The following is a 25,811-nucleotide window of genomic DNA, read 5'->3' as shown; positions in this document are numbered from 1 at the left end:
GATGTGACCTTACCATAGAATCACAGAATCAACCAAGTTGGAAGAGACCTCCAAGATCATCCAGGCCAACCTAGCACCCAGCCCTAGACAATCAACCAGATCATGGCACTAATTGCCCCATCCACTCTTCTCTTCAACACCTCCAGGGATGGCAACTCCACCACCTCCCTGGGCAGCCCATTCCAATGCCAATCACTCTCTCTGTGAAGAACTTCCTCCTAACACCCAGCTGAAACCTCCCCCAGCACAACTTGAGTCTGTGTCCCCTTGTTCTGATGCTGGTTGCCCGGCAGAAGAGCCCAACCCCACCTGGCTACAGCCTCCCTTCAGGTAGTTGTAGACGGAGATTTCTACATCTAAACTCCTTAGCTGAAATCACAGTCACAGACAGGACCTTGCTGGGTCACTTTCACTCCCCCATAAGTTGTCTGCATGCATTAGACATTACTGAAATGTCTTTAGAGCTATGAGACAGACAATCCATCCAACTTGGAAGCTCAAATATCCTCCCAAGCCTTTAAACTTGAGTTTTCTCCTTAGCTACAAATATTTCCTGTGCTGCTGCAAACTATCAAAATCATTTTGATCATCTGTAGAACAGCTCCAAACCTGTGCTCCACTTGTAGCAGAAAATCACCCCAGCAGCTCTACATTCCCTTTCTTATATGCTATTTATGGCTTTTCCTTGAGTCCAAAACTATCTGCACAGAAATAGATAGAACCATAGAATAGGCTCCCAGGTCCCTCTCCACAGGGCTGCTCTCCAGCAGTCACCTCCCAGCCTGTACTGGTGCAGTTTATTATCCCTCCCCAGGTGCAGAACTCTGCACTTGTCCTTGTTGAACCTCATCTGGTTCCCTTGTGCCCAGAAAAGATCATTTCCTTCAATCTCTTGCACAATGACTATATGTGACTTCAGAGGATCTGAAATAGGTGTTCCTGTCTTTAACTCACCCAAGGGGTTATCTTCCTAAGAACTCTTGGGTTTGGCTGAGCTGGAGTTAATTCTCCCCAGAGCAATCTTTCTAGTGCTGTATTCTCTCAGTGCTGTAGGTGGATGCTGACAACACAGCAGTGGTTTGGCTACTGCTGAACAAGCATCCAGGCTGTGCTTTTCCAACATTTCCCTGTCTCAAAAGTATGCTGAGGAGTGGGTGAGATCTTGGGAAGGGTCACAGCCAGGCCAGCTGACCCAAACTGGCCAGAGAGATATTCCATGCCCTAGGACATCACCTCAGATGTAAGAACTAAGTGAAAGAAGGAGGTGTGAGATATTTGTTCATGGCATCTGTCCTCCAGTGCAACCAATACACAGAGTCCTGCTTGCTGTGAGTAGCCAACCACTGCCTGCTGATGGGAAGTAGAAAATAACATCTGTTTGCTTTTGCTTCCACACATGGCCTGTGCTTGTCCCCCCTTTTATTACATTGCTTCTTATTTCTTACCAGCCTATTGTTATATTTTCCCTCTCCCCTGTCCACCTTAGAAGGAGAGTGATAAAGTGGCTTTGGTGGGCATTTGGCCCCCAGCCAAGGGCAAAGCAGCACAGGGAGTCTTAGGTGGGCTTTTGGATTCAGATGGAGCACATCAATAATCTTCAGAGCCTACAAGAAAGTTGAGGAGATACTTTTTACAAGGGCTCATAGCAATAGGACGAGGGGCAGTGGCTTCATGATTGAGGAGGGCAGATTTAGACTAGATATTAGAAAGAAATTATTTCCAGTGAGGGTGATGAGACACTCAGGGAGGTTGTGGATTCTGCTGTCTCTTGAGTTATACAAGGCCAGGTTGGATGGGGGCTCAAGCAACTTGATCTAGAGGGCTTCATGTCAGAGGGGCTGGAACCAGTTTGCAGGTGACAGCAAGCCAGGAGCAGGTGTTGATCTATTGGAGGGTAGGAGAGAGGGACCTGGCCAGGCTGCATGGGTGGGCAGAGGCCAACGGGATGAGACTGAACAAGGCCAAGTGCAGGGTTCTGCACTTTGGCCACAACAACTCCAAGAAGAGCTACAGGCAGAGGACAGAGTGGCTGAGAGCAGCCATGAAGAAAGGGACCTGGGGGGACTGATAGATAGTAGGCTGAAGATGAGCCAGCAGTGTGCCCAGGTGGCCAAGAGAGCCAATGGCATCCTGGCCTGCATCAGGAGCAGTGTGGCCAGCAGGACAAGGGAGGTTATTCTGCCCTTGTGCTCAGCACTGCTCAGGCCACAGCTTGAGTGCTGTGTCCAGTTCTGGGCCCCTCTGTACAAGAGAGATGTTGAGGTGCTGGAAGGTGTCCAGAGAAGGGCAATGAAGCTGGTAAGGGGCCTGGAGCACAGCCCTGTGAGGAGAGGCTGAGGGAGCTGGGGGTGTGCAGCCTGCAGAAGAGGAGGCTCAGGGCAGAGCTCATTGCTGTCTACAACTCCCTGAAGGGAGGCTGTAGCCAGGTGGGGTTGGGCTCTTCTGCCAGGCAAGCAGCACCAGAACAAGGGGACACAGTGTGAAGTTGTGCCAGGGCAGGTCTAGGCTGGATGTTAGGAGGAAGTTGTTGTCAGAGAGAGTGATTGGCATTGGAATGGGCTGCCCAGGGAGGTGGTGGAGTCTCATCCCTGGAGGTGTTGAAGCAAAGCCTGGATGAGGCACTTAGTGCCATGGTCTGGTTGTCTGGCTAGGGCTGGGTGCTAGGTTGGACTGGATGAGCTTGGAGGTCTCTTCCAACCTGGTTGATTCTATGTTTCTATCTATGCCACATTGCCACCTGCTGGCATAGAAAAAAGAAGAAGAAATGATCTTCTGAGATCCCTTCCAGCCCCTAACCTTCTGTGATTCTGTGAAGCAACTCTTGGAAAGTTTTTTTTTCTCCATGAATTGCTGAGTAGGTCCCAGAAGGAAGTAACCCAAGCTACTGGTGCCTAAAGCAACTTTGAGATATGACATTACCAAACCACTCAAGAAAGAGCTATTATTATTTGCATTAGCAACTAAGAGGTTTTTGATTAATAAGTTGCCTTTCACTTTGTTTTTAGAGAATCATCTAGAGCTACAAAATTGTCTTATTATTTTGCACTGGCTGTCACCAGCTTCAGACCATGCTGGCCTTATTATGCAATAGAAAAGCTCTTGGTGATTTCAGGAAAAGCCTCAGAGATTCTAATTTCCCTAAAGGGAACTCTCACTGGAAGCCACATATGGCACTTGTGCTGGCTTATTCAAGAGGAGCTCCAAATTTCAGACTTGTCATTAGGTCTGAGAAGATGAAGGCATTGAATTTGTTACAGTTTACTTAAGAGAAGGCTGTGGTCATCAGGTAGCTCTAGCTGCAGCAGAAACACCAGGAACTCCTCTAGCAACCATTTAGGTCACCTTACATGTTTCCCAATTTGAGACTTGTCACCATTATATCTGAGAAGATAATGTCACTGTATTTGTTACAGTTAGAGAAGGCTGTGGACATCAGGTAGCTCTGGCTGCAGCAGAAACACCAGGAACTCTATGAACCATTCAGGTCACCTTACATGCTTCCAAATTTGAGACTTGTCACCATTATATCTGAGAAGATAATGTCATTAGTTACAGTTTACTTAGAGAAGGCTGTGGGCATCAGGTAGCTCTGGCTGCAGCAGGAACACCAGGAACTCCTCTAGCAACCATTCAGATCACCTTATATGGCTTCCAAATTTGAGACTTGTCATCATTGTGCTTGAGAAGATGAAGGCATTGAATTTGTCAGTTTACTTAAGAGAAGGCTGTGGACATCAGGTAGCTCTGGCTGCAGCAGAAACACCAGGAACTCCTCTATCAACCATTCAGGTCACCTTACATGTTTCCCAATTTGAGACTTGTCATCATTATATCTGAGAAGATAATGTCACTGTATTTGTTACAGTTAGAGAAGGCTGTGGACATTAGGTAGGTCTGGCTGCAGCAGAAACACCAGGAACTCTATGAACCATTCACATCACCTTACACGTTTCCCAATTTGAGACTTGTCACCATTATATCTGAGAAGATAATGTCACTGTATCTGTTACAGTTAGAGAAGGCTGTGGACATCAGGTAGCTCTGGCTGCAGCAGAAACACCAGGAACTCTATGAACCATTCACATCACCTTACACATTTCCCAATTTGAGACTTGTCACCATTGTATCTGAGAAGATAATGTCACTGTATTTGTTACAGTTAGAGAAGGCTGTGGGCATCAGGTAGCTCTGGCTGCAGCAGAAACACCAGGAACTCTATGAACCATTCAGGTCACCTTACATGCTTCCAAATTTGAGACTTGTCACCATTATATCTGAGAAGATAATGTCATTAGTTACAGTTTACTTAGAGAAGGCTGTGGGCATCAGGTAGCTCTGGCTGCAGCAGAAACACCAGGAACTCCTCTGTCAACCATTTAGGTCACCTTACATGTTTTCAGAGTAGGTCTGCTCACTGTAGCCCTGGAATGGAAACCCAAAGAGCCCACATGGATTACCTTATCATCATCTTCACAGGTCATGACATTGGAGAAAGGGATCTCTGCTTTGAACATCTTGCGACAGTGCATGAGCTGGACCAGCAGGTAGCAGACTGTCTTGAACTTCATTCTTTTGGCAGGCTTAATGTCTGAGAGAATCAGTCCAGGAAAGATCTGTGGGTCAGAAAAAAAAAGGTTGGTTACTCTGTTATTGCATTCCCATGCAGAAATAGATCAGGTTTGACAAGGCTAAGTGCTGGGTCCTGCACTTGTGTCACAACAACCTCATGAACGCTCCAGGCTTGGGGCAGAGTGGCTGGAAACTGCCCAGTGTGGGTTCTGGCTGACAGCTGGTTGCAGATGAGCCACCATGTGCCAGTGTGGCCAAGAAGGCCAACAGCATCCTGGCCTGGATCAGCTAAAGTGTGATCAGCAGAACCAGGGAAGTGATTGTGTCCCTGAAGCCAATAATGCTGAGGTCACACCTTGATCACTGTGTCCAGTTTTGGGTCCTTCAGTTCAAGAATAACAATGAGGTGCTGGAGAAGGTGCAGTGAAGGGCACTGAAGCTGGTGAGGGGGCTGGAGGACAAGTCCTGTGAGGAGCAGCTAAGGGAACTGGTGTTGTTCAGCCTGGAGAAAAGAAGGCTGAAAGGAGACCATGTTCTATGTGACTCCCTGAAAAGAGGCTGGAGCTTGGTGAGCATCAGTCACTTCTCCCAGATAACCAGAGACAGAACGACAGGAAATGTCCTCACTTGGCACCAGGGGAGGTTTAGGTTGGATATTAGGAAAAAGAGCTCCAACAAGGCTGGGAGTAGTAGTGAAAATAGTGCTAGGGATGGACTGCAACATTTCTGGTTGGGAAGCACCTTTTACACTTTGAAGTTACATCTCAATTAAGATGAACTCTCTGCTGCTCTTTGTGTCTGGCTGAACAGCAAACAGATTTGCTGCTGTGCTGAGGGATGTGGTTTAGTCAAGGACTTGTCAGTGTGAAACTAATGATTGGACTTGATGAGCTTGAAGGGCTTTCCCAATCTAAGGAACTCTGTGATTCTGTGAACTAATGTTGTGAAGCCCTGGGACAGGCTGCTCAGGGAAGTGCTGTAGTCACCATCCCTGAAGGTATTTAAGAGATGTGTAGATGTGGTTCAGTGGTGAACTTGGCAGTGCTGGGTTAAAGGTTGGACTCAACAATCTTAAAGGTCTTTTCCAACCTAGTAACACTGCATGAATCTATGATTCCCTGAGTCTATACATACCTGCAGACATTCACACCATTCAGTGGGCAGAACAGAGCAATACCAAGCAACAGTGTGTTTGGATAAACGTCAGGCATTTGCAGGTGATTTAACCTCTTGGGGTTTATTTAACCTCAGACACAACAAATCCCTTAAAGCAGTGTGCTAGTTTGAAGCTAGCTACAATGTTTGGGTGAGAACAACTGGATTGCAGGCTGTGGAAGGAAAACAAGGGTGATGTCTGCTGCACTCATAGGCTTGCTGAGAGGTATAAGAAGAAGAATGATTTCCCATTGGAATGGGCTGCCCAGGGAGGTGGTGGAGGCACCATCATTGGAGGTGTTCAAGCAAAGCCTGGATGAGGCACTTAGTGCCATGATCTAGTTGACTGGCTAGGGCTGGGTGCTAGGTTGGACTGGGTGATCTTTGAGGTCTCTTCCACCCTGGTTGATTCTATGATTGATTCTAAGAATCAAAACATAGATAAGGCTACTTCTCCTTCTGGGGAGCTCTGAGCTGCACCTCTCTCTCTAGCCTCTCTGACTAATCCACTTGGCTTCCTAACCCCCTGGCTGAACCTCCATTCTTCCTTGGCACTGGGGTAAGGCTGAGAGGGGTGGGAGAAGGTGGAAGGGTGGTTGGGAGCCCCTCCTGGGCACTCAGGTTTCTGGGAGGGCTGCTGTGTTTCTCCATTACCTTTTACCTTGTATATTCCTGTCTATAACTGTCTATACTCTAACTATCTGCTTGTATATTGTGCTAAGCTGTAAATATAAGCTTCATTCAATATCCAGAGCTAGCTGAGTCTAGTCTGGGTGATTTCCAAAGTGTGTAGGGGATAGGGAGCACCCAAACCATCACAAGCAGGGGGTATATAAACATGCACTTCACATCTCAGAAACTCTTTTCTGCATAGAAAGGTAGCCTGTTAATGACAAACTCTTACATAAAAGAGGCAATGGTAGCATTTCTTTAGCCTTAAACTAAATCCTGGTGAGAAACAATGGGAAGGAAATGAGAATTTCTACTAATTCAGCTTGGAAATCTGATTTTAGTCTTTCTTATTACCTACCCTCCTTTATTTTCCATTTGCACCCATCAAAGTCAGAAGAGCCTTGCTTTTGCTTTAAAGATACATCTGTATACATACCCTAAAGGGAGGCTGTGAGGCACTCAGGTTATAATTTAAAGCTTATTTCTTCCAAGTGAGGAATGTTATACCACAAAGAAGTGTTCTCACAGGGTTGGGTATAAGCTTTTCCTCCTACTGTGGAGCTCCCAGGTCAGCACAGGGCAGAGTCCAATGTGATGGGGTTCAATAGATCCAAGTGCAGGGTGCTGCACTTTGGCCACAACAACCCCATGCAGAGATACAGGCTGGGGTCGGAGTGGCTGGAGAGCAGCCAGACAGAGAGGGATCTGGGGGTGCTGATTGATACCCACCTGAACATGAGCCAGCAGTGTGCCCAGGTGGCCAAGAGAGCCAGTGGCATCCTGGCCTGCATCAGGAATGGTGTGGCCAGCAGGAGCAGGGAGGTCATTCTGCCCCTGGACTCTGCACTGGTTAGACCACACCTTGAGTGCTGTGTTCAGTTCTGGGCCCCCCAGTTTAGGAGGGACATTGAGATGCTTGAGCGTGTCCAGAGAAGGGCGACGAGGCTGGGGAGAGGCCTTGAGCACAGCCCTACGAGGAGAGGCTGAGGGAGCTGGGATTGGTTAGCCTGGAGAAGAGGAGGCTCAGGGCAGACCTTATTGCTGTCTACAACTACCTGAGGGGAGGTTGTGGCCAGGAGGAGGTTGCTCTCTTCTCTCAGGTGGCCAGCACCAGAACGAGAGGACACAGCCTCAAGCTGTGCCAGGGGAGATTTAGGCTGGAGGTGAGGAGAAAGTTCTTCCCTGAGAGAGTCATTGGACACTGGAATGGGCTGCCCGGGGAGGTGGTGGAGTCGCCGTCCCTGGAGCTGTTCAAGGCAGGATTGGACGTGGCACTTGGTGCCATGGTCTGGCCTTGAGCTCTGTGGTAAGGGTTGGACTTGATGATCTGTGAGGTCTCTTCCAACCTTGGTGATACTGGGATACTGTGAATTCTTCTGTTTCCTGTCCATTTGTTTCACAGTTTTAGGCAAGGTTGGCTGGTTGCTGCAATACAGCTGGCAAAGAAGGTGAAGAGCTGGGATTTTCTAACAGAGCACTCTGAAAGCATCCAGGCTATCTCTAGCTTTGGGAGTGTCTTTAAATATGCAGAAAACAAACAAGAGCTGATTAAAATTCTGGGAAAACACCCCAGTGTTTGACTTGCAGGTAATGGGATTCACTGCTGCTTATCTGGGATTCTCAGAAGCAGCAGCAGCAGCAGTTTTGTTCCCCTGACTATATTAAATTGCAATGCTTAAAATGCCCTGGGAAAGAAGATACCAAGGACATTCCAAACACACTTGCAGCCAAGATAAACACTGTAGCACTTTGTCTGTCTGTGCATCATGTCTTCAGGCAGGCAAGATCATGCCTCCTGGCCATAGCATCTGTTATGGTCTGCAAGTCATTTTGTCCTGAGATAGGTGAGCAAACATCAGTTTGTTTGTTTGTTCCTACAGTTAAAATCGTCAGACATTTCTTTCCTATTCTTTTCCACCACCTTTGTAATACATTTTGCTTGTGACACCTCGGCTATCCATCCTGAAAGGGAGGAACAACCCCCTGCCTGTCCTGGAAGGCTAAAAGGCCCATTAGATGTCCTGGCTTGCCCCACCCTTCTGCTGATGGGGGAAGTGAGGGTGGGAGGAAAACAAAGGCTTGGGTCATTATGTCCCCTCCCGAAGAGATGAACAGGGACCCGCAGGTGTTTAGGGACTTGTTGGTGTCTTGCTCAAATACAGGCAAGACCTCCAAGCTCATCCAGGCCAACCTAGCACCCAGCCCTAGCCAGTCAACCAGACCATGGCACTAAGTGCCTCATCCAGGCTTTGCTTCAACACCTCCAACGACAGTGACTCCAGCACCTCCCTGGGCAGCCCATTCCAATGCCAATCACTCTCTCTGACAACAACTTCCTCCTAACATCCAGCCTAGACCTCCCCTGGCACAACTTCACACTGTGTCCCCTTCTTCTGGTGCTGCTTGCCTGGCAGAAGAGCCCAACCCCACCTGGCTACAGCCTCCCTTCAGGGAGCTGCAGACAGCAATGAGCTCTGCCCTGAGCCTCCTCTTCTGCAGGCTGCACACCCCCAGCTCCCTCAGCCTCTCTTCACAGGGCTGTGCTCCAGGCCCCTCACCAGCTTCCTTGCCCTTCTCTGGACACCTTCCAGCACCTCAACATCTCTCTTGAATTGAGGAGCCCAGAACTGGACACAGCACTCAAGGTGTGGCCTGAGCAGTGCTGAGCACAGGGGCAGAATAACCTCCCTTGTCCTGCTGGCCACACTGCTCCTGATGCAGGCCAGGATGCCATTGGCTCTCTTGGCCACCTGGGCACACTGCTGGCTCACCTTCAGCTACTATCCACCAGCATCCCCAGGTGCCTTTGTGCTACTGAGCATTCCCTCAGTGGTGCCTCATGAGTCTCAGACATACCAGCTTGTACACAAACCCAGCAATCAGATCACAAAATGATGTTTGTTAGCTGAATTAAAATGTAACAAAGGAGAAAACACGTTATAGTTAGTTACAGTTTAAATGTCAACAGAGTTGCCTTATCCTCATTATTCTCACTCTTGGTTTGTGTGATATTTATGATGAAAGATCCTCCTGTCAGATCATATATGGAAGAGTGTGGGGCAGTTGTCTCCTACATAAATGCATGTTTGTTTCTAGAAAAAGACTGAAAAGAGCCTATTTACTTTTCAAATTCAACAGATTCTTGGCCATCTGTTGCTGATAACATTGATTTTCATTCCTCTTGGCATCATACCTGCTCAAGTCAGTTCCTATTAATGTCAGAGATGATGCATAAAGAATATAGAACTGTACCTGCGCTTCAGCTACTGCATCTCTGGGGGATGCAATGCAACACAAAATGAGCAGGTACCTGAATTCACCTACACAAGCTCCACCTTGTCTGTTGCATGGGTAGCCTTCTGTAGGAGTTGAAGACTGAACCAGTGTAGGAAGGGACAGCAGGTGCATATTTTGAAGGTAAAGATACTCTTATGGAGCTCATGGTCCAAGGATCAGCATGCAAGTGCAAAACAGTGGGGGATGGCTGGGATGTGCTGTGACAAAAAGCCAAGGGACATGATTGGTGAGCCCTGTGGAGGAGCCAGTTAATAACAGTATAATTCTGGCTGATGTGAGGAGAGGCTGAGGGAGCTGGGGGTGTGCAGCCTGGAGAAGAGGAGGCTCAGGGCAGACCTCATTGCTGTGTACAACTCCCTGAAGGGAGGCTGTAGCCAGGTGGGGTTGGGCTCTTCTGCCAGGCAACCAGCTACAGAATGAGGGGACACAGTCTCAAGTTGTGCCAGGGGAAGTATAGGCTGGGTGTTAAGGAGGAAGTTGTTGTCAGAGAGAGTGATTGGCATTGGAATGGGCTGCCCAGGGAGGTAGTGGAGTCACCATCCCTGGAGGTGTTCAAGAAAAGCCTGGATGAGGCACTTAGTGCCATGGTCTGGTTGTTTGGCTAGGGCTGGGTGCTAGGTTGGGCTGGATGAGCTTGGAGGTCTCTTCCAACCTGTTTGATTCTACGATATACCACAGAAGCACATTAGAAAAACCAGTGTCAAAAGGTGAGCTGTGCCTCAGCATCTGCTGCTGCCACAGGGCCCTCAGTGACACCTAAGGGTAAGGCAGCACTGGAGCTGTGTAGCTGGTGACAAACCTACCTATCAGTTCTCAGTCCTCACCCATGGCAGGGTGGTTGCAACTAGATGACCGTTAAGGTCCCTTCCAATCCAACCCATTCTCTGAATCTTGCAAAGACAAGGACAAGTGAGCTCCTACAGCAGCAGGCTCTCATGTCAGCACATTAAACATGCATTGACCTGGTTTACTTTGTGAATGTCAGATGCTGCTCCTCAGCCTCTGGTTGGTGCAGCGGCGCTGACACGACACAGTTTCTGTACGCAGTGGTCCTGTTCATCTGCTTTTCTCCCTGCTCCCTCTCACTGTGCACCAACCTCTCAGCAGTTCCCAGAGATTCAGCTGTTTCTCCTCTCAACATGAAATGGAGCTGATGCATAACACCATCAGAAATTAAATTATACATAATGCTGTAGGAGTGAAAACAGCAGAAACCCAAGGCAAACAAATCGAGCAGCAACAAGCAAGATGCCTGCCTTAATTCAAGCCTCCCTTACACTCTCTCCTTTATTGGGATTGATTCATTTAGAAACTAACTCTAGCTTCAGGAAAGCCAACAGAAAAATCTCTCCCTGACTGCCAAAAAAAGAATCTATCCAACTGGTTTTCCATCTGTTTTCCTTCATGCTACCTAAACCTGAATCTAATCATATAGCACATACTGGTCAGCAGGGCAAGGGAAGTTCTTCTCCCCATCTACTCTGCCCTAGTGAGATCACAACTGGTCTGCTGTGTCCAAATCTGGGCTCTCCACTTAAGAGGGACAGAGATACACTACTCAGTGTCCAATCAAGGACACAAGGATGGTGAAGGGACAGGAACATCTGTCTGGTGAGGAAAGGATGACAGACCTGAGGTTGTTTAGTCTGGAGAAGAGCAGACTGAGAGGGGCTCTTATTCATGTTGAGAAATATCTGAAGGGTGGGTGTGAAGAAAAAGGGCCCAGCTTCTTTTCAGTGGTGTTCTGTGAGGGGCAACAGACATAGATTGGAATAGAGGAAGTTCCACCTCAACACAAGGAAAAGCTTCTTTACTGTGAGGATGCTGGAGCCCTGCAGCCCAGAGAGGAGTCTCCTCCTTCCAGAAACTTCCAAGACCCATCTGGAAGTGTTTCTGTATGACTTGCCCTAGGTGATCCTGCTTTGGCAGGAGGCTTGGACTTGATGATCTCCAGAGGTCCCTTTCAACTCCTACTATTCCATGATTCTGTGATAATAGCAGAAGAGCAAAACATGAGGCTGCTATTTCCACTCTTCATCTCTCTGATAACACCATGATTGAGAGGAAGTGCACTAAAAGATACCCTTCAAACAGTTTTATCCCAGAAAAGCAACAGGAGTTTTCACTCCCAGAATCATAAAAACTCCCAGAGTCATCAAATTCAGAGCAAGAAATTGACTGCACATATGGAATTGAAGATGACCTGTTTTTCCTTGGCTGTATTTTTGTCAACCCCCCCACTGGCTAATAGCCTCAAGCATGGAGCTTTGACAGCACTTTAAAACCTTGGCTATTGTCTTCACACTCTCAGAATTGGATGCTATAATTTCCTCTCTAAAGGTCAAATCAGTGAATGAAACCTGTTTTGAGTAGAGTCTCAGAGGATAAGGGTGCAAAAGCCTTATTTCAAGTTGTCTGGCTGAGATGAAGAGCAATAAAGTTCTTTCTTTTCTTGCCCTGTAAATATGTTATGGCAGAAAACCTCTAAGATATGTCCACTAAGTGTGAAATCTTGCAACAAACTAAATGTGTCAATTATGGACTTGGATCAGTCCTATTGAGGTCACAGACCATTTTGTAGAACAAAAGGCTGCTCTAAACTCAGTAACTGGGTGAAGAGGTGTGACTGACTATAAACAAACCTGCTGGAGAACCACAGCCATCATATGCACTGCATGTCAAGACTCAAGCTATGACCATCATATTGCTGAGCTTCTGCATTCCTTACCCTGAAAATGTGATCAGAATGAAGAGTCACCTCCATAAGGTGTGGCTAAATTCTGAGCAACACCTAAAGAAACTAAGGTCTTCCTCAAACAAGAACAGCCTGGATGAGGCACTTAGTGCCATGGTCTGGTTGACTGGCTAGGGCTGGGTGCTAGGTTGGCCTGGATGAGCTTGGAGGTCTCTTCCAACCTGGTTGATTCTGTGACTCTATGATTCTATGAAATGACTACAATCTTCTTTTACCTTATTCTTTCCACACTTCCTAGTTTCTGTCCTCCATCAAGCAAGCAAACAAACTAAAAAGGGCAGAAAACATTAGTGTCCCTCAACAACACTGCTGACTTACTCCTCTTTCCCTAGTACCTTTACAGGGGTCTGACAAAAGAAAGAAGATGAAGGGATCACAGAACATCAGGGGTTGGGTTAGACCTCAAAAGATCCTTCAGTCCAATCCCCCTGCAGAGCAGGAGCACCTAAAGCAGGTCACACAGGAATGTGTCCAGGTGGATTTTGAATGTCTCCAGAGAGAGACACTCTACAACATCTTTAGGCAGCCTGTTCCAGTGTTTTGTCACCCTCACAGTGAAAATCATAGAATGAACCAGGTTGGAAAAGACCTCCAAGTTCATCCAGTCCAACCTAGCACCCAGCCCTAGCCAGTCAACCAGACCATGGCACCAAGTGCCTCATCCAGGCTTTGCTTCAACACCTCCAGCAATGGTGACTCCACCACCTCCCTGGGCAGCCCATTCCAATGGCAATCACTCTCTCTGACAACAACTTCCTCCTAAAACCCAGCCCAGACCTCCCCTGCCACAACTTCACACTGTGTCCCCTTCTTCTGTTGCTGGTTGCCTGGCAGAAGAGACCAACCCCACCTGGCTACAGCCTCCCTTCAGGTAGTTGCAGACAGCAATGAGCTCTGCCCTGAGCCTCCTCTTCTGCAGGCTGCACACCCCCAGCTCCCTCAGCCTCTCCTCACAGGGCTGTGCTCCAGGCCCCTCACCAGCTTTGTCGCCCTCCTGTGGACACCTTCAAGCACCTCAACATCTCTCTTGAATTGAGGAGCCCAAAACTGGACACAGGACTCAAAGTGTGGCCTGAGCAGTGCTGAGTACAGGAGAAGAATAACCTCTCTTGATGATCCTTCTGTGGCAGGGAGGATTGGCCCAGTAATCTCTGGAGGTCCCTTCCAACCTCTACCATTCTATGAGTCTATGATTCTGTGATTCTATGGTATGAGAATGAAAGAGTTAAGAAATTGAGAAGAAAAACAGCCAAGCTGTGAGCATTAATATTCTCAAACATTACTTTGGAAGGAGGAGGAAAGGAAGAGTTAATTAAATTTTGGAAGTAACATAACTGCTGATAGAGCAATTACAGAATCTGAATAATCAGTTTTCTTCCCCTGTTTCTTGGGGGTGGGAAGAATGTTTCATATTCTAACCTCAAAGTCAATTCAGAGAGCTGAAACACCTCACCTATGGAGGCAGACTGGAAGAGCTGAGGCTGCTCAGCCTGGAGAAGAGAAAGATGAGACCTTAAACAGCCTTCCACCACCTGAATTGGGCTACAAGAAAGCTAGGGAGAGACTTGTTACAAGGGCTTGTAGTGATAGGACAAGGGGCAATGGCTTTGAGCTGAAAGAGGGGAGACTTAGACTGGAGATTAGGCAGAAATTCCTTACAGTGAGGGTGGTGAGACATTGGAACAGGTTGCCCAGGGAGGCTGTGAATGTCCTCCCTCCTTGGAGGTGTTCAGGGTCAGGTCAGATGAGGCCTCGAGCCACCTGATCTAGTAGAAGTGCCCCTGTTCCTGGTGGAGGGGTTGGAAGTAGATGATCTCTAAGGTCCCTTCCAACCTAAACCATTCTATACATTCTATGAATCTTCTCCCTTTAAGGTTGATTTTAGCTTTTTTTAGCATTCCTGCCTTGGTCCAAACCAAAAGAGCTAATTTCAAATGCTGAAAAAGCTTTTAGAAGTAAGAAATGCCAGCATTGCCTCTGCTTTCATGTGTCTTGGTTCTAATTCAAATGCCCAGAGACTCAAATAGATTTGACAGAACCAAATAACAGCTTATAGAGTGCCCTTCCCTCTTCCCCCTTCTTCCCCAAATGGAAGGAATTAGATGTAGAGAGAGGAAAAGGTAAGCACACCCAAATAAACAATCTCACTCTGATTTGCAAGTTAAAAAGAGAAGAAAAGTTTAACAACAAATTAAAAAGGTATCTGAGGTAGGGAAGTTACAAAGGTACAGAGAAGGGAAACCAAACACAAACTGTGTGAATACAACCAGGTTTTGATGTAAGTTGCTTGTCCACCTCCTGGGTGATGGCCACATGGTAGAACCAGGGACAGGATGGTGATGCTGGGAGGCAGGGAGCACAGAGAGAGAGCAAACAGGCAGTCCCCCTGCTTTTATAGACCTTTAGACAGAAGGGGAGTTGCCTAACCATGAATCACCTGGTGGTGTTCAGCCCCACCCCTGGGGAGGGGTCAAGACCACCCAGGGTCAGGTTCAAGGTTACTCCCCCTGGAGGGTTAAGCCTGTGCACAACCCATCTGCAGTGCAACCATTCCTGCAGCTACAAGTCCTAGACTGGGATATTGCCTCATACAGAACTCCCCATCTGCTGGAATGACCCCTGGAGGGTTCACAGTATCCCAGTATCACCAAGGTTGGAAGAGATCTCACAGATCATCAAGTCCAACCCTTTACCACACAGCTCAAGGCCAGACCATGGCACCAAGTGCCACGTCCAGTCCTGCCTTGAACAGCTCCAGGGACGGCGACTCCACCACCTCCCCGGGCAGCCCATTCCAGTGTCCAATGACTCTCTCAGGGAAGAACTTTCTCCTCACCTCCAGCCTAAATTTCCCCTGGCACAGCCTGAGGCTGTGTCCTCTTGTTCTGGTGCTGGCCACCTGAGAGAAGAGAGCAACCTCCTCCTGGCCACAACCACCCCTCAGGTAGTTGTAGACAGCAATAAGGTCACCCCTGAGCCTCCTCTTCTCCAGGCTAACCAATCCCAGCTCCCTCAGCCTCTCCTCATAGGGCTTGTGTACAGGGTTAACCCTGTACAACATGACAGAGGAGCTGTTAAAGCAGTGTGGCTGTTTGAGCTGGATTTCTAGTTCATACACAGGGGAGAGGTGAACATTCCAGGGACAGGCCATAGAATGGCAGCAATGGATAAGTTACTATCATTCCATTGGAGCATCAAGAGCTTTATGTCTGGAAGCACAGCTTGGACCTTCCCCTTGCTGCTTCTGCTGTGCCTGCTGCTATCTTCCCCCACTGCTGTTTTGGCTGCTGCTGCTTTGCTGCCACTTAACCCCTTCCCCATCTTCATTAAGGTTATCCTATTTCTCTAATAGTTTATTTTCTCCTTATATTGCTATATTTAAACTATAAGAAATACAATCTCATTTTCCCCTGACTTTCCACCAGAAAAAAAATCTGTGTTGAGTTTATTCTCCCAGGGGAAGGATCCAACCTAACCCAGGACAAGCAGGAAAAGCATACCACAGAATAAGCTGCAATTTGTGGGGCTTACCTTCCTACGATGGGATGGCACAATAAAATAGGTTTCAATGTTGTGTTTCTTCAAGAAACTGTTCCTTTCATGACCATATCCTGGTTCTACCTCGTAGTCCCCATTTAGGCACTCTAAGGTGGTCTTTGTAATGTGAACTTTCCTGGAGAGGAAAAAAAAGTGGATTTTTTTTTGTGCAAAGCAAAGATACATAAGGCCCTCATTGCTACTCATCCACTCTTTTTGGGAACCTCCATGGACAGCAACTCCACCACCTTCCTGGACAGCTTATTCCAATGGCAATCCCTCTTCCTTTGGGTTTTACTCATTTGATACTGTATGCTCTAAATCACTGTGCATGTTTCACAGTATCACAGTATCATCAGGGTTGGAAGAGATGTACTTGAGTACATCAACAGGTACAGCAGGACCAGTGGTGAAAGTCTTGCCATGCCATGTCAAAGGAGTAAGAGACACACTCCCCAGATGTACAGGGCAGTAAACATTTCTTCAACTTGGTTATGAGAGGGTTTTACTTCTATGACATGAAATGTGCCAAGTCCAGCACTGCTGCATTCCTAGCATTGCCTTGATCATACTCTTTATATTTGGCAGCTTCTTACAAGGCTTTAGTTTGGAAATGTTTTGCTTCTAATCTAAAGCCCTTGCTAAGATAAACAGCAAGATAATTCAGAGAGTTCCACATGATAAATCACAGAATACCTTGATTGCTCTTAATGAACATGGCCCTTCTCAGTGAAAGCAGCTACACTGCAAATGCCACAAAGAAAAGAAAGCATAGAAGCAGTCAGGGTCGTAAGAGATCACAAGGATCAGAGAGTTCCAACCCCCCTGCCATGCCCAGGGACACCCTACCCTAGAGCAGGCTGCACACAGCCTCAGCCAGCCTGGCCTCAAACACCTCCAGCCATGGGGCCTCAACCACCTCCCTGGGCAACCCATTCCAGACTCTCACCACTCTCATGCTGAGCAACTTCTCCACACATCCAGTCTCAATCTCCCCATCTCCAGCTTTGCTCCATCCCCCCTAGTCCTGTCACTGCCTGAGAGCCTAAGAAGTCCCTCCCCAGCTTTTTTGTATGCCCTCTTCATATAGTGGAAGGCCCAGTCTGAGCAGGACCAGCACAGATTCTACTCAGTTCTGCGAGTTCCCAGCTCAGTCTCTGCTCAGGACCAGCATTTTCTGCAGCTCAGGGCAGGTTTGCACGGAGAGTGACTGCTGCCAATAGTGACAACGCTGACTGGGAGAGTAAGCTCCAAGGGTTAGATTGAAGACCAGGGGCACTGCTGCATCTTGTGTGCCACCTGGGGCTGCAGGAAGGAAAAGGCTGCAGCTGCAGGGAGGAGGGCACGGGACAGGTGATCCTAAAATGACCAACAAGGGATTGCATTCCCTGGACAGCATCTTCAGGATCAAACTGAGAGATCACCAGAGCTGAGCCTCTTCTTCAGTGCCCAGTGTTTGAGTGCTGTCTTCTTCCCTTTGACCACTGCATCCCATGGGCAGCATCTTCAGGATCAAACTGAGAGATCACCAGAGCTGAGCCTCTTCTTCAGTGCCCAGTGTTTGAGTACTGTCTTCTTCCCTTTGACCACTGCATCCCATGGGCAGCATCTTCAGGATCAAACTGAGAGATCACCAGAGCTGAGCCTCTTCTTCAGTGCCCAGTGTTTGAGTACTGTCTTCTTCCCTTTGACCATTGCATCCCATGGACAGCATCTTCAGGATCAAACTGAGATCACCAGAGATGAGCCTCTTCTTCAGTGCCCAGTGTTTGAGGAGTACTCTCTTCTTCATTTGATCAAGATTCATGTCTTCCCAAATCCAGTTTCAGAATCCAGCTCCTTGAATTCAGTCCCCATCTGCTGCTAAGTCCAGCTGGGGACCTCCTCAGTGCCCTCCTCCAGTATCAGTGTTGCGGGTGATGTCACTGCCATCAGGGGGTTGAGTTCAATATTGGGTCTGTATCTTTTTGTCTTTATTTCATTGAGTTGCTCTTCCTTCCATTCCAGCTAGTTTAGCTTCTTTCTCAACCCTCTTTCTCCTTTATCCCTTTTCTCTTCCCTTTGGGAGGAAGAGAGATTCAAAGAAGAGAGATTCACAGCGAGCCTCTGGCACTTGTTTAGTGGCCAGCACAGTCCTGACCCTTAACACTCACCCATACAACTTTCTCTTTCTTTTCCCTTGGTTCTTTCTCAGACTTACCCAGGCAGTCCTCCAGCTTCCATGACATTAGCCAGAGTCACATCATTTGACCAGACATCATATTGCCACTTTCGGAGACCCAGGACCCCACAAAGCACCCTTCCTGTATGCAATCCAACTCTCATGTTGAGATCAACCTCTGTGGCTTCTGCAACAGATCTGGAAGAGACAGCATCAGAGGATTAGTTGTTAGATTAAGACATTGCTCTTGGTTTTCTCTTTCTCTCCTCCCACCCAAGTTAACATAGATATGTTGGACTGAAGAACAGGATCTTCTGAGAATCAACACTGAAACACTCAGGCATTGGTCTTTTCCTTCACTAGCTGCACAACAACGACTGTAATTCCAAACAACTTATTTTCTTGGGCACAAGTTGGACCAAAATCTCAGTACTTCTAAATCCCTTGACCTAATACACCCATGTTTCATTTTCTAGCTTTCAAGAAGAGCCAAAGAAGGCTAAAGAAAAGAAGAGATGGTAAAGCATTAAATGGCTCTGGCACAAAACTCCCCTGAGACTGCAACTTTCAGATCTGCTTTGTCACTTGTGCAGTATTTCCTATCACCCTCCTCCAGAAAGAGATATTTGACTGGGAGATAAACAATGAAGCTTCTGACTGTAACTCAAAGAACTCAGAGACAGCCTGGGTTAAAGCCTGTACTTTCATGTTTATCTTGCCTCTCACACAATATTTATCTTGTCCTAAATGTGCCTTTTTTTCCCCCACCAATGTATATTTATTTCATCAGGAGGACAAGTGACCACAGCATGATTGTAGCAAGCAAAAGAAGGGGGTTTGGAAGCTATTCTAGGAGGCTTCATTTTAACCTGATGTGTTAAGTAAGCACACATGCTTTAATTGGCCATTAATCCAGACTGCTTTCAACTCAATGCTAACACTGCCTCCCTGCCTGCTTCTTTTCCATAGAATGGTTTAGGTTGGAAGGGACCTCAAAGCTCAGCCAGTTCCAACCCCCTGCTACAGGCAGGGACACTTCTCATTAGAACAGGTTGCTCAAGGCCTCATCCAACCTGGCCTTGAACACCTCCAGGGAGGGAGCAGCCACAACCTCCCTGGGCAACCTGTGCCAGTGCTTCACCACCCTCACTGCAAAGAACTCTTTCCTAACATCTAGTTGAATCTCCCCTCTGCCAGTTTAAACTCATGACTTCATGTCTGAAGGGGTAGCCAAATTGTAGAATCATAGAATGTAATCATAGATTCACAGAATCAGGCAGGGTTGAAGGGACCACAAGGAGCAGCCAGTTCCAACCCCCTGCCATGCCCAGGGACACCCTACCCTAGAGCAGGCTGCCCACAGCCTCAGCCAGCCCGGCCTGAAACACCTCCAGCCATGGAGCCTCAACCACCTCCCTGGGCAACCCAGTCCAGCCTCTCACCACTCTCATGCTTAACAACTTCCTCACCTCCAGCCTGAATCTCCCCACCTCCAGCTTTGCTCCATTCCCCCCAGTCCTGTCACTCCCTCACAGCCTAAAAAGTCCCTCCCCAGATTTTTTGTAGCCCACTTCAGATCCTGGAAGGCCACAAGAAGGTCACCTGGGAGCCTCCTCTGCTCCAGATTAAACAGCCCCAACTCTTTCAGTCTGTGCTCACAGCAGAGCTGCTGCAGCCCTCTGAGCATCCTCCTGGCCCTTCTCTGGACACACTCCAGCATCTCCACATCCCTCTTGTAATGGGGGCTCCAGAACTGGATGCAGTACTCCAGGTGGGGTCTCAGCAGAGCAGAGTAGAGGGGGAGAATCACCACCCTGGCCCTGCTGGCCACACTTCTGCTGCTGCAGCCCAGGCTCTGGTGGGCCCTCCTCCAAGAGTACAGGAAGGCATCAAGAATGTCACCATTACTTGCAAACACAGCAGAGCTTTACATCTCCAAGACACCTAGCAAGTGGCTCTTACACACTGGATGCAAAACTGGTGATTACAATTTTTGACTCTGACCCATTACTCCTCATCCTGTCATTACAAGACCTTATCAATAGTCCCTCCCCAGCCTTCCTGCAGCCCCCTTCAGATACTGGAAGGCCACTCCAAGGTCTCCTCAAAGCCTTCTCTTCTCCAGGCTGCAGAGCCCCAACTCTTGTAGCCTGTCCTCATAGCAGAGCTGCTGCAGCCCTCTGAGCATCTTGGTGGCCTCCTCTGGACTGGCTCCAACATTTCCATGTCCTTCTTGTGTTGGAGGCTCCAGAATTCTGCCAAAACTCTGTTACTGTTTCTCCCTACCCTAGCCTGAGATTTACTGGTTGGTGTATTTTTCTCTCTCTCATTCTTTTTAGCTTCCCTTGACCTCTCCACTCTCATAAGGACCATGACTAACCTGAATTACACTGTGAAGCCCAACATTAAGCACTAAGGAAAGGGCTAGTCTTAAGAGCACAACAAAAACCTGAGCCACTCAAGACTTGCACTGAACTGCTCTCCTTTTTTTGACCACAGTTCATTGTAACTCAAAGTAATTTTATCATCTTTCAGTTCTCCATCTGCCGTATCAAGATAATACTTTACTCTCCTTAATCTTTGTATCTGCAGGCGATAGATCTCAAGGTAGCAGTGTAAAACACTTCACTTGCAATTAAAACAAAACAGAATAGTCTAGAAAAAGAGCATAGGATGGACCCTAACTCTTGCACTCTGTGCAGCACAAAAGGATAATAACCAGGTGGTAATACTGTGTCATCTGCTGAAAGGCTGGGCCCAGAGAGTGGTGGTGAACGGTGCCACAGCCAGTTAGCAGCTGTCAACAGTGCTGTCCCCCAGGATCAAGTGCTGGGCCCAGTCCTGTTCAATACCTTTATTGATGATCTGGACCAGGAGATTGAGTCCAGCATCAGTAAGTTTGCAGATGACACCAAGCTAGGAGCAGGTGTGGAGCTGTTGGAAGGTAGGAGAGCCCTGCAGAGGGACCTGGACAGGCTGCATGGGTGGGCAGAGGCCAATGGGATGAGATTTAACAAGGCCAAGTGCAGGGTTCTACACTTTGGCCACAACAACCCCAAGCAGCACAACAGGCTGGGGACAGAGTGGCTGAGAGCAGCCAGGCAGAAAGGACCTGAGGGGTGCTGGTAGATAGGAGCTGAAGATGAGCCAGCAGTGTGCCCAGGTGGCCAAGAGAGCCAATGGCATCCTGGCCTGCATCAGGAGCAGTGTGGCCAGCAGGACAAGGGAGGTTATTCTGCCTCTGTACTCAGCACTGCTCAGGCCACACCTTGAGTGCTGTGTCCAGTTCTGGGCCCCTCAATTCAAGAGAGATGTTGAGGTGCTGGAAGGTGTCCAGAGAAAGGCAATGAAGCTGGTGAGGGGCCTGGAGCACCAAACCCTGTGAGGAGAGGCTGAGGGAGCTGGGGGTGTGCAGCCTGCAGAAGAGGAGGCTCAGGGCAGAGCTCATTGCTGTCTACAACTACCTGCAGGGAGGCTGTAGCCAGGTGGGGTTGGTCTCTTCTGCCAGGCAACCAGCAACAGAAGAAGGGGACACAGTGTGAAGTTGTGGCAGGGTAGGTCTAGGCTGGATGTTAGGAGGAAGTTGTTGTCAGAGAGAGTGATTGGCATTGGAATGGGCTGCCCAGGGAGGTGGTGGAGTCACCATTCCTGCAGGTGTTGAAGTAAAGTCTGGATGGGGCACTTAGTGCCAGGGACAGGGCTGGGTGCTAGGTTGGCCTAGATAAGCTTGGAGGTCTCTTCCAACCTGGTCAATCCTATGACTCTACAACCTCCAGCAGTTCAACATGCTCACCCAGCTTAGTGTCATCTGAAACATTACTGATCTCCTCATCCTAATCATTAATGTTAAACAAAGTGCCACCAGCTCTGCCTGCACATTTTTCTGGCTCTCCACTGACCAATGTACTTTTTAAAGCATTATTCACAGAATCACAGGATCTCTTAGACTGGCAAAGCCCTTCAGGCTCCTCAAGTCCACTTATTAGTTTCACACTGACAAATCCTTGACCAAACCAAACCCCTCAGCACAACATCTCATCACTGTGAATCACTATGGCTGGAAAGGACCACCAGCATCAGCCAGTCCAACCTTCATCCCAGCAGCCTTCATCACCAGACCACAGCCTATGCTATATTCTATATTCAGCTACACTGAATTTGGCAGAGAGGTCTTTAGGAGGATGATTTCAGGAGTATTTGTTTAATTTTTCCTGGTTTCACTTGTTGAAATACAACTCACAGAAGGGGCAGCTGTGGCTAAGCTGTGGGGTGAGCAGCACAAGACACCTGGCCTGTGTTTAAGTGAGGACTCCTGCAGCCATCAAGTCCTGAAGCATTACTACCATGAGTAACATGGAGACCTCCTTTGTCCCCAGAGGGACTCCAAGCATACCACATTTTCCAGTCATATTTTATGCAGCAGCAGCAGCAGCAGCACAGAAAAATTTAACACAATATCCCAGTATCATCAGGGTTGGAAGAGACCTCACAGATCATCAAGTCCAACCCTTTACCACAGAGCTCAAGGCCAGACCATGGCACCAAGTGCCACGTCCAGTCCTGCCTTCAACAGCTCCAGGGACGGCGACTCCACCACCTCCCCGGGCAGCCCATTCCAGTGTCCAATGACTCTCTCAGGGAAGAACTTTCTCCTCACCTCCAGCCTAAATCTCCCCTGGCACAGCCTGAGGCTGTGTCCTCTTGTTCTGGTGCTGGCCACCTGAGAGAAGAGAGCAACCTCCTCCTGGCCACAACCTCCCCTCAGGTAGTTGTAGACAGCAATAAGGTCTGCCCTGAGCCTCCTCTTCTCCAGGCTAACCAATCCCAGCTCTCTGAGAGATTAAACATTTCCATGTCCTATTTCTCCTCACGACAAGCCAACTTTCCTTTATTCAGCATCTATTCCTAGTCAAACCTCAAAAATGACTCCAGGGAACCCTAAAAGGGCTTGAGTGTTGCAGGGCTCCTTGTGCTCAGCCTGCTTGACAAAGCCTTGAGGAAATTAAAGGAGCTAATAATACAACTCACCTAGGGATAACTAAACCTTTGTTTATTTCTGCCATTACCTGACTGACCACACACCAAGACCATACCCTGCAAGCCAAAGCTCTGTGGGATTAAACCCTGCTTGCTTATCTCTGTCCTCTTGCAGAACTAAGTGCCTAGGTAATTATCTTCATTGGTGAACCTGCAAGCCTGTGAGTTTCTCTGTTTGTAAATGAATGGTTTGGTTGGGGTTGTGTTGTGTTATGGTTTTCGGGGGGGATCACAGGCTCACAGGATGTTAGGGGTTGGAAGGGACCCAAGGAGATCATTGAGTCCAACCCCTCTACCAGAGCAGGACCATGCAATCTAACTCAGCTCACACAGGAACACATCCAGACAGGCTCTGAAAGGCTCCAGAGAAGGAGACTCCACAACCTCTCTGGGACAGTGACTCCACCATCTCCCTGGACAGCCCATTCCAATGCCAATCACTCTCTCTGACAACAACTTCCTCCTAACATCCAGCCTAGACCTCCCCTGCCACAACTTGAGACTCTGTCCCCTTGTTCTGTTGCTGCTTGCCTGGCAGAAGAGCCCAACCCCACCTGGCTACAGCCTCCCTTCAGGGAGTTGTAGGCAGCAATGAGCTCTGCCCTGAGCTTCCTCTTCTCCAGGTTAAACAACCCCAGTACCCCCATGTCCCTCTCTGCCTGGCTGCTCTCAGCCACTCTGTCCCCAGCCTGTAGCACTGCTTGAGTCTGTTGTGGCCAAAGTGCAGAACCTGGCACTTGACCTTATTAAAACTCATAACATTGGACTGTGCCCATCCATCCAGCCTGTCCAGGTCCCTCTGCAGGGCTCTCCTGCCCTCTAACAGATCCACATATGCTTCCAACTTGGTGTGGTCTGCAAGCTTACTGATGCTTACTTAATCCCCTCATCCTGCAAGAATAGTCAAGCATTGGAACAGGCTGCCCAGGGAGCTGGTGGAGTCATCATCCCTGGAAGTGTTCAGGAAACATATGGAATAGAAAGAGGATATAATATTGGCTCTTTTATTGCTTTAAAAAGAAAGAATAAAGGAAGAGATAGATCCTCACATAATGCTTCTTGCCTGACTTTAATTTTGTCCTTGAAAAAAAAAAAAACCCAGCTTTGTGGAGACAGATGAAATGGTGAAAAATTGAAGCATTGTATAATGCTCCTGGAAAATTACCTTGAAAAAGCTCAATCTAAATGCAATGAGGGAACATTCCCTGTTGTTGCTACCATGCAGCACCATATTCTATGATACTTAAATAACAATTAGATGGAATGTGAGGGGAATAGAAAGTATCAATTTATATCAAGTCATTCACCTCCAATCCATTGACCAGACACAGGGAAGTTTTTATTCCTTGATTGGCTGGAAAAAGCACAACTTGGGGGCACTTATCTCTGAGACAGACACTTCTGACAAATCCATCTGCTGAATTATAATTCACAGAATCACAGAATCAAGCAGGCTGGAAGAGATCTCCAAGCTAATCCAGTCCAACCTAGCACCCAGCCCTGGCCAAGCAACCAGACCATGGCACTAAGTGCCTCATCCAGGCTTTGCTTCAACACCTCCAGGAACAGCAACTCCACCACCTCCCTGGGCAGCCCATTCCAATGCCAATCACTCTCTCTGCCAACAACTTCCTCCTAACATCCAGCCTAGACCTCCCCTGCCACAACTTCACACTGTGTCCCCTTCTTCTGGTGCTGGTTGCCTGGCAGAAGAGCCCAACCCCACCTGGCTACAGCCTCCCTTCAGGGAGTTGTAGACAGCAATGAGCTCTGCCCTGAGCCTCCTCTGCTGCAGGCTGCACACCCCCAGCTCCCTCAGCCTCTCCTCACAGGGCTGTGCTCCAGGCCCCTCACCAGCTTTGGCGCCCTCCTGTGGACACCTTCCAGTACTGCAACATCTCTCTTGAATTGAGGAGCCCAGAACTGGACACAGCACTCAAGGTGTGGCCTGAGCAGTGCTGAGTACAGGGGCAGAATAACCTCCCTTGTCCTGCTGGCCACACTGCTCCTGATCCAGGTTGTGTAGTCTGTCTCTGGAGATATTCAAGAACTGTGTGGATGCATTTCAGTGTGATCTGCTCTAGGTGATACTGCTCTGGCAGGAGGGCTGGATCAGATGAGCTTTTGAGGTCCCTTCCAGCCTCTGACATTCTCTGATTCTCTGATTCTATGATCTTACACTCCTTACTCATATAATTAATTATTCATTGGAAGAAAAGCCCACAAACTCTGGGATTCATTAACTGTGCTTTCATACAAAGGATGCAGAATAGGTCCCTAGCCATTCAACAACCCTAAATAAATCTGCCACTGTCTTATACCCTTGCCTCTAGTCCATTTTGCCTTGTTGCTGTGCTCAGACTACATGCTAAAAACTTAAAATGTACAAATTCCTTTAAAAAATAGAGCTGAAATTGTCTGTCAGTTGTCTTCTGACACAAGCTGTGCTTAAACATGTCTAGCTAACAGACTATAGACTGCATCCACTTAGAGTCGTGGAGCTGAGGATGCTGGAATGAGTTTCTGGAGGCTGAGGGACCTGGGGGTGTGCAGTCTGGAGAAGAAAAGGCTCAAGGGAGACCTCATTGCTGTCTACAACTACCTGAAGGGAGGCTGTAGCCAGGTGGG

The 25,811-nt window shown here is 48.2% G+C and overlaps 1 protein-coding gene and 1 long non-coding RNA gene across 2 annotated transcripts in view; one reads left to right on the top strand and one right to left on the bottom strand.

The window, feature by feature from the left end:
- ADCY1 (adenylate cyclase 1) overlaps nt 1–25,811 on the bottom strand; it is a 174,394-nt gene that overhangs the window by 50,329 nt on the left and 98,254 nt on the right. The window contains exons 6-8 of the mRNA XM_064169698.1: nt 18,186–18,344; nt 15,980–16,121; nt 4,458–4,613 (exon numbers count right to left, since the gene is read on the bottom strand). Of these exons, the coding sequence (XP_064025768.1) occupies nt 4,458–4,613; nt 15,980–16,121; nt 18,186–18,344 (457 nt within the window). The remainder of the gene's footprint in view (nt 1–4,457; nt 4,614–15,979; nt 16,122–18,185; nt 18,345–25,811) is intronic.
- The window catches only part of LOC135189389 (uncharacterized), an 84,275-nt gene that overhangs the window by 33,160 nt on the left and 25,304 nt on the right, over nt 1–25,811 (top strand). Inside the window, exon 4 of the long non-coding RNA XR_010308060.1 lies at nt 4,477–4,544. This is a non-coding gene — a long non-coding RNA (uncharacterized LOC135189389). The remainder of the gene's footprint in view (nt 1–4,476; nt 4,545–25,811) is intronic.

Source organism: Pogoniulus pusillus, chromosome 32 (genome assembly GCF_015220805.1).
Source record: "Pogoniulus pusillus isolate bPogPus1 chromosome 32, bPogPus1.pri, whole genome shotgun sequence".
NCBI lineage: Eukaryota > Metazoa > Chordata > Aves > Piciformes > Lybiidae > Pogoniulus > Pogoniulus pusillus.
This window is presented reverse-complemented; position numbering and strand designations above follow the sequence as displayed.